At 39.8% G+C, this 12,754-nt stretch overlaps 1 protein-coding gene across 11 annotated transcripts in view; it reads right to left on the reverse strand.

The window, feature by feature from the left end:
- Positions 1 to 3,318: 3,318 nt before the first annotated feature.
- Positions 3,319 to 12,754, reverse strand: part of LOC109675106 (kinase D-interacting substrate of 220 kDa-like) — a 99,652-nt gene continuing 90,216 nt past the window's right edge. For 7 of the 11 annotated variants that reach the window (XM_074049107.1, XM_074049106.1, XM_074049111.1 and 4 more), the window contains one exon: positions 6,846 to 10,283. In XM_074049107.1, coding sequence (XP_073905208.1) covers positions 9,021 to 10,283 — 1,263 coding nt within the window. In that variant the 3' untranslated portion in view covers positions 6,846 to 9,020. Of the gene's footprint in view, positions 4,060 to 5,169; positions 5,222 to 6,845; positions 10,284 to 12,754 lie in introns of those variants that run through there. The other 4 variants (XM_074049116.1, XM_074049114.1, XM_074049115.1 and 1 more) reach the window with 1 other exon arrangement.

The raw sequence follows: 12,754 nt of genomic DNA on the forward strand, positions 1-12,754 counted from the left end.
ATCCAACCCCTTCCTACCCGGCACAAGGCTGCAGTGCATTAGGAAAGGGTGATCCGGGGGCAGGCCTGGCACTCAGTCAGGAAATCAGCCTTGGGTGGTGCCCTGTTGGAGTGATTGTGTCAGTTCTAACTTCTCTGCAGCTCTAGTTCATTCGCAGACTGGGGACGACTGAGGTATTGACTTTACAACATCATTAGGACTTGTGTGTCATCCCTGCAAAGTGCCTGTAGCTGTGGGTGGTTCCAGGCAGCCCACTACATTAGGTAGATGATTGTATAAAATTGGAATGTCACTGTGCCATCTCAGTCCGCTGTCTGTCCACTATCATTGATATGCCTGGTCATTTCTTGGCTCTGGTAACTGGTTTGTCATTAGGAAGAGAAAGGGGTCCCCATTTTGCCTATTTTTTCTTCACTTAGGAGACAGCGACCACAGTCATTTAAAAAACTCTGTTGCAAAAATGATTTTTATAAATATGTTATGTATTATTTATCTGTTAACATTTACTAAGAACTAATACTATTCAGTAACAGAGTAGAAGGAAAAATACATGCTGGCATTTAGGATTATAATCTCACACAGAATATTATCAGCAGACATAACGGGCAAGTACATGAAGGCCAGATAGCAATACAACGGCCAGTATCACTATGTTGTGCACAAACTTCCATGCAATGGTCTATTCCATGACTAATAATGGGATGAGGCACATAAAAAATAAAGCTGACAACTTTTAAGTAAAAATTAAATTATTACTAGGAACAAATATGTTTGATGTTTTAAAAAAATATCAAGGCTCTTTTCCTCTATAACTCTAATTCACATGGCTCTAGATTTTTAGGACACTTACCTCTCTAAAACAGCCAGTCCCCTGAGATCCCAAACCTCACTGAAACAAGTAGCCAGTGTCGATGATGCAGTGATGCTATATAAATAAAGCTGAAATTCAAATGTATCGTGGAAACATGTACAAATGGAGTCACCCCGAGAGGGCATTATGGAGTCACACAGCCTGCACCTCAACCCTGGCTCTGCACGGAGGAACTCTCACTTTGAGAAACCACTGTCTCGCTTTCTCTTTTTTTTTTTTCCAGTTCATTATTTGTGAACTGAGGATAGTAGTAACTATTATATCAAGTTTTCAAGAAGATTAAAATCGCTAATATAAATAAAGGTCTTTGAACATTGTCCAGCACATGGGCAAGCTATTTCTAACAAGTACATACATAGCAATATTTTAAATATCCAGAGTGGACACCGGAGGAGGAATAACTGATAAAATACCCAACACTACATGTTGGGGCCGTTTGAATATAAATCAACACTCGTCCATTAATAGTGCTAACTCTGTAACTCAGCATGACCATGCCATACACTAAAATAACAACAGAGTGGCTCTGACTTCAAACCCCAGTTACCATCAAAAAAGAAAAATAAGTCCAAGCAAGACCCCAACAGCTAAGAAAAGAATGTGGTATTTGATTCTATTGGTTAAATGATATATTCTTATGTCAGATAAGTCAAAATGTGAAAAATGCATCTCAGAATTCAAGAGATCTGGAACTGGTCAATTAACTGGAAAGTGGTCAACAGCATTAGATGGCAGAAGACATCTAACTGTTTAAAGACAAAAGTGAAGACAGAGACCCTAATTTCCTTACTGGCTTCTAAGGCAGGAGCTCTATTTCTGGGACAAAAGGGTTTTGCTTCTCCTAATGGCCATCCCTGCTTCCACCAGGTTCAAGGACATGCAGTGGTGGTAGGAGCCACCAGGAGGACAGTCTCCACAGGGGCAGATAGAGGAGAGGCCACCATGAGTCACTTTGCCACCAATAGGAGCTAGGGGGAGGGGTTAAAGAATTACTAGAACAGAATGTTTGAATTATAAATTTATAATTGAATCTTAAACATCAAGCAGATTCTTGGTGGGTTTGATGGTCTGAGAGTTCTTTCAATGAGAACTCTAGAGGAGCTGTGAGACTTTCTTCTCTGTCCCATTCTTAACCATGCTCCACACTGGACAGCCCCTCAGCCTCTCAGAGTATGGGAAGAATTGGCTGGTACACTGCCCTTGCCTAAAACACTCCTGCCTAACAAGGATTCTCATTTTAGCAGACTTCCCTGCCAGAATAAAAGCTTCACATAAAGTAAAGATGTTAACAATAAGAATTGCTTAAGTTTAACACAAGAAGTCACCATGTCTAATGGCCATGGATACCTTTTGGAGGCATCTAACTGCTCACCTATAGGGTCCCCTTCCTCCAGGACACAGAGCCACAATGAACTTCCTGTCCTGTCTTGCAGCTCAGCAGGAGCCTGTGACTCAGGAAGTCCAATGTACAGGAAAGCACCACATGTACATCCTACGCCTGGACAATATACACCTCCCTCTTGTATCTCTACCTTTCTCTTCCCTTTCAGAACATGGTGCAGGTGGGCCACACGGACCTGCAGCCTTGGAGAACAGTGGAGCCTCAAGATGAAGGAGCTTGGCCCCCAAGTTTTTATGTGAACTTAGGTATCACTGTTCCACAACCAAGAAATAAATTTGAAATATATAAAGTCAGTAAGACTGGTGGATTATTGTTGCAGTGGTTTGCCTATCTCACCATAAGGAAAACTTCAAACGATACATAATGACCCACTTATGTCTAAAATATTCAATATGGAATCTCAGCATAACATGCTTTTCCTAGGTCAAACTTAATCAGAGTGGCTCGAGATACGGAATGATAGGGATAGGGGGTGGTAAGTGAAAACAACTAACTTACTGAAAGAAAGGTCAAAGGGCTGAGATGGACAGGGTAAACTTCATGTCAGGCTGTGATGGTCCTGATAGCAAATATTCTTACTACAATTATGTAGCTCTTTGTGGGCCTCAGAGAAAACATGCTCACTGTAACTAAGCTATACTTGAAACTGTTCAATCTTGTAATATAAAGTGCAGATTCAAAGTATTTTAATTTGGTTCCAGAATTACATTAATTTATAAGATGGACATTTCTGTAAAGGACTAAACGAAGACCTCAAGTACACAAGAGGATTTTAAAATACACCTGTATAAAAAATACTTCCTAATGTTTTAAAGTGATAGAGCTTATCAAGGTGGGCTGTGAATGTCACCCTTAGGAGATTTTTAAATTTTTACTTTTTAAAAAACAAAGCACAGGATTATTTCTGGAAAGATTACTGGAATCAGAATCAGAAACGCTTACCAAGGCAAGATAGGTAATAGGGTGAGTACAAAGAGAGAGGGAAGGGTAGGGCCTTAAGGAACTGCTCAAAGATGCATTTTAACATTTTTAGGACACTGTAGGGTTTGTGGGTAGACTTGCCCTAGTTCAGATATGCCTCATTCGCTACCATAGGAATCTGCTGACTGTCTGCAGGCTATCCAAATCCTAGTTTGGCCTGGAAGACAGTGCTACGGTTCTTTCTCAGTCTGCTGCTCTAGGGGTATTTTATGATAAAACAAGATGAGCACATGGCAACCTCAAAAAACTGATGACACAGAAAAACTTGAAAGAACACAGGCAAAAGATGGAGAAAAACACAAAGAATTCAAAAAGAAAATAATTTCATTCAAAACAAAAGTGGTTTAATTTGCATTAAATATAACAACATGCAGCCTACAAATTCTCAGAAACACAACTTTAAAAGTGCAAGTGTAACTATGGTAATTTTGAGAACAACAATCTTATCTTTTTATTAGCTATCTGACCAAGAGCATGCTGTAAGACAAGAAATGTCAGGCTGTGTAGAGATTCTGTATGTGCCTTTTGCAATACATTTGGGCTCTTTATCTAAAACTTTATTTAGGAACACTTCATTAAACCTAAATCAAGTTCTACAACTACTGAGAAGAAAACTGGTAGAATGAAGAACTCTCCTCTCCAGCTGGCCGAGTAGCAGGGTTACTGAGGGGCAGGCTTATCTTCTTCACCCCCTTCTAGCTGGTGAGGAAGCCAACTGTGAGAAGTTAACCGAATTGTCAGGAGAAATGAGAAAGAAGCGTTGCTGGATCTATGGGCAGGGACTAAGGTCTAGAGCCCTGGTTGCCTTGAAAGAAAACGAGGCAAATAAGTATAGAATATGTTAAAATTAGAAAATGACAGCAATAATCAAGACAATCTTAGTTAGTTCAAACAGCTTCTTAAATTTGAATAAGGAACATAGTTTTATTCTTTTAAAGTAAAACTTCATTTAAACATGTTTTCTTGATTCACTTTGATACATGATTTCATGTTTTGCTAGATTCCAACCCATCCCCCCACAAAGAAAAAAACTAAGAGAGGACTCCTAATACATGCCACTAGAATAGACACTACCAAAGCATCCTTAGCTGAAGAGAGGTGGGGACCCATGTGCAGTCTTTGTAAACCAATGACTGTTGACATTTTCTATAGGCAGATTGACTATATTTTATGTACTTTGAAAGAGCAGTACTATCTTTTTGTTTTTTACATTATGTAATTAATGGTTTTTGCTAATTTAGGTCAGTCTTCACTTTTTTCTTTTAAGAAACCATCCCACTAGTGGTTTGGGAAAAACCTATCACCCCTCACTTATGATTTTCCAGTTTTACAATGGTGTGAAAGTGATGCTCCTTCAGCAGAAAGCATTCTTGGAATTCTGAATTTGATCCTTTCCTGGGCTAGTGATAGGGGTCTACACTCTCCTGACAGTTTTTGGTCAGCACCAAGATTATGAAGGGACATGTCCGGCCCTCTGCAGAGCACTGTGTTGCTAAGCTGTGGTGTTTGGTAGAATTCACAGAATTTTCTGCTTGCAAGATTTTCATTTTACAATGGAATTTCCAAAATACCTCACTGTTCTGTGAAATCAGAACAGTGTTCATCCTACAGCCCCACTCAAAAAGGGTTTTTGCTCGAGTTCCACAAAGCCCCTGTGAAGACTTTCAACCACACCATAGGCTGGGGCGCCAAAACTCTGGCAATGGTGTAGCCAGGGCTGTGATTTGCTGCTTATTTTATGAAAAGCTTTTGTCTATGTAGGTGAGCGTGGCTTATTTCTAACAGCAGTTCTAGATGCTTCTTACTTAACTCTATTTTGTAAAGTGCTGAGAATACAAATTCCATAACTATAAAGAACTATTTCTCAACAGCTACCTTAAAACTAGTAGACTTTGCAAACTAATGGTTTACATACCTTAAACTGGATCTTCTGAAGAGCTATCTACCTCAAGGACAGCATTTTCTTCCTAGGCACGAAAGGTTTTAAAATTATGTAAGATCTTAAAGTCTCTCTCTACTTCATCAGTCTCAACCAGGGATTCTCAACCTTTGTGAAGTGATTAGCCATTTACAAACCATTCAGGGATCTCTCACTGTTGTCTCTAAAGGCCTACTTTCCAGTCCATTTGTCTAATTATGGCCTATGCTGAAGCTGCCCAGTGGGAAAGGGCAGAGAGCAGGACCACCTGGGACCTGAACATGCGGTCAGTTCACATGGCCCACCCAAGCCCACCCACCTCAGCCCCACCCCATGCAGAAAGGTGCCCCACTTGCCGCTTCCCTCCTGCCCAGTTGCTAGCGGAAGCTCCTGAGAAGGGGGGAAATAAAGGAGCCTGGCTGTCCATCTTCCTTTCTACCTATTTCCTCAAGGTCATCCACCTACAAGATAAGGGAAGCAGTTTCTTCCCATTCTCTTTCTGGTAGTTCAAGTGACTCACACAAGAGGTAAGCCAGGAATTCAGGGATTTTTAAACCCTGAGAACTTCTAAAGAGGCTGAGAATTCCTGGTATAACCAAAAATTATGTGATCTTAAAAGCTTTAAATTTAGTACTTCACCCAGAAGAAAATAATGATTTAATTTCATTAAAAAATTTCTAACGATTAGTCATAAAAAATCATGATCACATATATTTTATTTCAGTACAACATGCAAATGATCTAGAGTTCTCACCTTGAGAATTTTAGCTAAAATTACTTAGCTAGGCAATTAAAGTTATTCTGACCATTATATAAATAAAACTCATGTAAGCAAATACCACATGAACACAAATTTTCCTTTCAGTATTGAAAGTGTTGGTTCAGCTTCATAAATGCTTAAATTTCCCAGTATAGAACTGATCCTTAATTGTCCAGCACTGTGAGTTGCCTCAATTGAAAAATACCAACAGCTACTTCTCACTCCTGGGCTTCTCCAAGATAGCCCTCCAAAAGCCACGGTGAGAGAATCTGGCTTAATATGATGCCACAATAACAGATATATGTTGTGGTTTAAAGTGTGGCTTTTATGAACAAAATGGGCCATAAAATATAATACTCTAAATGAGGCAGAATCTAAAGGATTAGCAGGATTCAGGCCCAGTTTTGTTATCAGTTTCCATCCATCTTAAAGCAGACTTTGCATATGTGTGAATCAGACTGAGCTGAGTATCTATTTATAAAATATAGATATACATACTGACATACAGATTAAGAGATAATGGTGACTCAACAGCACAGCTGGTTTGTCAATTTCTGCATCAGTAGAAAAGGAGACTTATCGAGAATATTCATGTAATAAATTGACATTCTCCAGGGTTCTGGATCACCTGCCTCATGTAGCTACAGAACTGCACTTCACAGTGCCACAGTACCATGGAACCTCCAGCTCTTCACACTACTGCTAAAAGCAAGCACCGGTAGGCACCGAGACTTCTGAGCCAAGTTCTCACAGAAAGACCAGTGGGGACAGTTTGGAACACTTCTGCCACCTCTATGGTCTAAAAGTCTTTACAAACTATACACATGTGACAAAACAAACACACAAATTATTCTGCTTTTAGTCACAATGTGAATCATCGTTACTGTAGTGAATAAAAATCCACGAGTCAGAATAGCATGCAATGTTTTTATTGTTTTCTAAATCTATTTGTACACTTAGTACTCCAGTATTAATTTTACAAACAGCGTAAAGAATGAACTCCTCAAAGACAGTAACCTGCAACTACTCACCTGAAAAGGAACAAAACTCTGCCTCTGAAATATTTACTAATTACATAATATTGCAAGCCAATAAATACTATAAATATTAAAATGGTAACACTTCAATATAAGGTAGGGTCAGTAACAACCCTACCACTTTTAATGCTTAAAACATACGATAAAGATCATGCAAAATACTTTCATACTCAATTATACTCAAACAAGGCAGTGAGACACAAAAGAACAACTATCCAGCGCAATGAGGGATCAAATAAATAAGCAGCATATTAATGAAAATCCAGTAAGTGATTAACATCGTACACATAACACTGAATCTAGGTGATCACTCATCTATGATCTGACCTGTGACACAGGATATACTGCCAGAATTAACTACATAGTAAGCTATGCTCGTGACAAAAAATTTCAATGCAAGATGACAGGATACCTTTCTAGTCTACAAATACTTAAATGTGATCACTCTGTTAACTCCATCAACAATATGGAAACTATCAGGTTTCACGGTCACACCAGTTTTTATATTTTTACTTGTGTTTTGTTTCATGCTTTTGAACTTTTTTAAAATGCACTTCCTTTTTAATAATCTCCCCCAGATTTAACATGCTGATTTAGGAACAGATGCAGCAGACAAACTCTGCCCTAGTAGAGAAAACAGTGCTTTAGTTCTACCTAATTAAGTATTTGTCATCTGTCAAGTATCAATTGTCATCACTTCCTCATGCATTCATTCCATACATGTTTATTAGCACCTATTACTACCCCTATCTGCCTGATTCTCCAGAGGAAGACTTCATGTTTGGGGCTGGGGACGTAGCTCACTGGTAGAGCACTTGCCTAGCATTCATGTGGTCCTGGGTTGGATCCTAACACCACAACAAACAAAAATTCAAAACATAAATAAATCATGTATTTTTTTCTCTCTCTCTCATTGTAAGCTCACTAAGAAAAGTTGGGCACACAATTTAAGAGTTTCAGACAGACCAATGTGACTTGGTTAGACTGTGCTGGAAGGCAGAGCTGGGTTTGGAAAGGAAAGCATGGAGTTAACAGGAGCTACTGGTCCTCCCCAACCTCCTCCCCTAATACCTCATAATGGCCCAGTCACACTACTGGGTGCTACTGACTTTCATAGGAAGTTTTAAAGCCCTCTTCAGTATAGATTTTCTACTTACAACCTCTTTAATGAGCAATTTGTGTTATAGAACAGTCTTTGCCAATTTACTAAGCATTCACCTTTGCTCTCTGGGCTACTTCAAAATTGCAAATGAGTAACTCTATCTCCTTCCCTTTTTTTTTTTTTTTTTGTGGTGCTGGAATTTAACTCAGGGTCTCATGCTTGTTAGTGAGCTAAGTCTCCAGCCCTTTTGGCTTTAGGTTATTTTTCAGATAGGGTCTAGCTCTCTGCCTGGGTCAGCCTCAGATCTCAATCCTCCTGGTCTCCGCCTCCCAAGCAGCTGGGATTAGGGGGTTGTGAGCCATAGCACCCAGCTGAAAACCAGTAAATTCTTTTGATTTCCATTTGTATTACGATATATTCCTTGTACAGGGGGGACTCACTATGACAATTCTTGAGTACTCTTACATTGTACATTACTTAGATTGCCCCCACCATCTCCCTCCACCTTCCACAAGCCCCTCTCTGCCCCACTTAAAGAAACTACAGCAGGCAAAACCTGTCAATTTTCATTTAAACAATTTATGACCAAAATTTGCTTCTGTTTCATCTAACATCACGTCTTCCCTCAAATGTCTGATGAATGTTTGTTTTGCAAATTAGGCCCTTTAGACTGTTTCTGATCTATGTTTATACTCCGATTGTGTCACAAACATTTTTTGGATTTATGTGCCAATGAAAAGCATAGTAATAGTAGTGAGATTTGAAGATGATAATTACAAGCACAATGCAGGCTGGCTGGGGAACCATCACTTCTAGGCTTTCCTCTGTGTATAGCATTCTCTGTTAACTACCTATGAATGAAATGTATGAAGGTGATGGAAGAATCTGAAATTCAAGACAATCTTGTCATAAGGGAATACTACTACTCTTCCACTCCTGCTTGTTTATCTTACAGAATGCTTTCTCTTTCTTCTCCAAAACCTGTACTATCAGGAGAGGCTGCCGCATGGAGCTCTGAAGCATCTTTAGAAAGCCTTGTGTAACTTGAGCGCTGGCTTCGCTTATGCGTCATGCTTTTTAGATTTTCATTCTGAATAGCAGTGGGGTTGGGAGTAGACCCAGACCTCAACATGACCTGAGAAGTCTCCCTAACTCCCTCCATTTCATCAAAATTTTGATTGGCTCGATTAGCCGGGGCAGTGTTGTTGTTCAGAGTCACAGTACTGGGTGTTCGGTTCAGATTGTAGGCCTTCTGGCACGTAGGCCAGCTTTCTTCAGGGCTGCTGGCTATCAGACTGCATTCAGAAGGGCTTTTCTTGTCTTCTGAGCAAATGGACATGCGGGTTATAATTGGATCTTGCAGGCCGCTCAGGCTGTGGGGCATTCCCCGCTTCCCACTGTGGCTGTCGTCTTCCAGCTCGATGAGATTCGCCTTTTCCAGCTGCAAATCATCAGCAGCTTCATTGTGAAGAGAGTGATTAGGAGAACTTTCGTTGGATCTCACTCCTGAATCTGATGAATCCTTTTTGTCAAGGAGAGCATCTGATAAATACTCTTTTGCTTTAATGAATGTTCTAATAGGCTCGGCACTGTGTTCTGGAGACTTTGACCCTCTCTCTGCTTTGCCTTCAGCTTTTTTATCTTTATCATCTTTGAGCAGTGGAGTATTATCTGACTCCTCTGTACCAGATTCATCTTCATCACTTGGAAGTTTTTGATAGCGCAGTCCACCTCCCTTAAGCTTCAGATCTGTCTGGAAGAGACTGGACCTTTCTGAGGATTTCTTGCCTGGGAGCAGCTTACTGCCTGACTGATCCGACTTTTCGTCTTCTTCAGTAATAGGGTCCAGGGGTGAGGCATCGTTAGTGGAAACCCCTGATGATGAGTAATCGATGACATCCCCCCTCTTCATTAGGAATGACTTCCGCCCATCGTCTTGCTTTGGCTCGCTATCCTTTCCCTTTTCTTGTTCTACATTAGAGTGAATAGAGCCCCCTGATGAACTCTGACCCAAATAATAGGTGCTATGTGGAGAAGATCTGCCACTGATCGTGGTAGACCCTGTGCCCCCTTCTAATTGGGACATCTGAGCAATATACTCTCTATAGGCATCTCTATATTCGGCCTGCACCTTATCAGTAAGCTTTGAAATTTCAATACTGGAATCCTGGGAATTGAGACTCGAAAGACTTGGGGTTCTGCGGGTTTGTGACTGTGAAGACAGAAAAAAAGATTTAAGCATTCAAATAAGCAAAAAAAAAAAGAAAAAAGACAAATATATATGCACACTGACAATTTTAAAATTCATCAAAATACCAAGTTCTTTGAACAGCATTTTACCTGCCACAATTTAACAAAAGCTGTGAACCTGTCAATTCTGCTGTTATTAGAAAGATTTATAAAATTTTAACAGAATTAATTTATTGTTAATATTTAAAAGTACAGTTACAAAATGTATTAAATAATCTTAGCAATGTTTTTCCCTCAAGCTTTTAAATTTTATTTCAGGTAAAGTCACCTTCATTGATGAAAATTCTACATGGGTGGTGAGTATAATCCAAGTATATTATATGTACATTTGGAAATATCACAATGAAATCCCTTCTACAATTGATATACACTAATAAAAAAGAAAATATTCCTCTAGGAGGAGGGCAAGAAGAGAGTTATGATGAATCTCAAAAACAGAACACTCAAGTCTTCAATGTGCCTCAACATATACAATACAAACTGCCTGTCAAATATCAATTAAGAGGAAGAAAATGTACTTAAAATGTCAAGAAGACCAAAACAACAGCAAAAAAGACCTTTTAAAGGAATAGAGGGTAATAGAAAAGATAAACAAAGGTTTCCAGTGAACAGTATTAGAAGCCATGAGGCCAGTAGCTGGGTCACAGTAAAGAGAAAAATGAAGTATTTCTAAAAGTTTGACTTCCAACTTTAAGCTTTAGATCCTAGAAGTGAGGAATAAAAAGTGCAGATTAGGAGAAAGAAGGGGGAGGGGTAGAAGAAAAAGTATCCAGAGAGCTTAAGAAGGGGTCAGCGCTAAAGCCCAAATAAACATGAAGAAGCAAGGCAGTCTTCTCTTTGGAAGGAGAGTGGCCCACCTCCTTGAGAAGGAACTCTAGGATGCGGTCAGACTAGAAGGTCAGTGCAACCCTCCAACCATTAACACAGCTGTTCTCAGAGGCAGTGTGCGCACCCCTGTGCAGGGGATCCTCAAGGTTGAGTTTGCGTTCCTAGAACACCATGATGGTATCTGCCTTTCAGCCCTCATCCACACAAGACTGCACCACGGAGTTCCCAGGGCCACATGCGTGTGATGTCACACCAGATGAAGGCAGCAGCACATGGAGACCCAGTCATTTTCTATGGAGGGCCTTAAGAGATGTGCAAAACAAGCCCATATTCATGAAATTCTATTTTGTTTAGGGAAAGATGGGCATTTTTCATAAAAATGCTATTTATATCAACATGTAATTAGTTTATTTTAAAATAAATGAATAAATATTTAGAAAAAATTTCAGTTTATATTTCCAATACAGTAAGTAGCTACAGAAAATCTTACACGAGCAAAAGTTCTTTGGGGTTCTTAATAATTTTTAAAACTGCGAAGCAGTGCTAAGACTAAAGAACAGCTTAAGAACTGCCACGCTAACAGGAAGGCTCTGGATTTCTGTTCATGGATGGAAGCACACAGTACAGTAGAGCCAAGAACAAGTTCTTATGGAAGCTCAAATGGAACCCTAGGGTACAAAAGAACTATTGTTGAAAACCAAGGGATCAGTTGTGGACTCAGCTATTGTAGAATAAGTCATTCTTATCTAAGTCATCAATATTTACTAATAAAATAGTTTCTTGCTGTAAAAAATAAGTCAGTGTGGAGGAAGAGGAAACAATACTTTTACTACAAACCAAACGCCTTAGGAATGTCACCAGCAATTCCTAAGCATGGCTCCCCTTTAGAGCGCAGCCTCTTTCCTTGTAGTTTACTTACCATTTTATCCCCACAATAGTGCTGTCTCCTGTTTTTTTCCTAGCTTAGTTTCTTCTTATTCCCATCTTACTCCGTCTCACCTGTCTCTCACTTGTGTTTCTGCTCCTGTTGCTCCCTTCTCCTCCCTCTTCTCAGAATATCCCAAGGGATATCTTGCCCATCCAGAAGCAGATAACAAAAGGTAACACCCATAATGAGCACTATGTGATAACCAGGCACAGTGGTGAGAGCCTGTGTTCCCATAACTCAGGAGACTGAGGCAGGAGAAGTGCTTGAGCCCAGGAGTTCAAGGCCAGCCTGGGCAACATAACAAGACACTGTTTCAAGACACAAAAAAGAATGCGTGTGAGCACACATATATACATGAGAGACAGAAAGAGAGGGGGGAGGGGATAGAAAGAGAAAAAAAAAAAACTGGAAAACAAAACTGTGGGACTTAAAGGGTAACATGGGTCTAGTTTTCCAAAAAAAAATGTATTTTAGTCAATGGTTACTGAATAAGAACAAGAGAAAGGCAGTATTTGCAACCACCATGACTAACTCGGCCCAGTTCCTACTTGTTCTCCACGCCATTGTGTGATGTTACTGTTTTCACTGTTCTTATTCATTTCTGAATAACCTTTTCTCCTATATTTTACTGTCTGTCCCTCTCCAGTTGAACACCACTTCTTGAGTATATGGAATCC

This window comes from Castor canadensis, chromosome 12, assembly GCF_047511655.1.
Source record: "Castor canadensis chromosome 12, mCasCan1.hap1v2, whole genome shotgun sequence".
In the NCBI taxonomy this organism is placed as follows: Eukaryota; Metazoa; Chordata; class Mammalia; order Rodentia; family Castoridae; genus Castor; species Castor canadensis.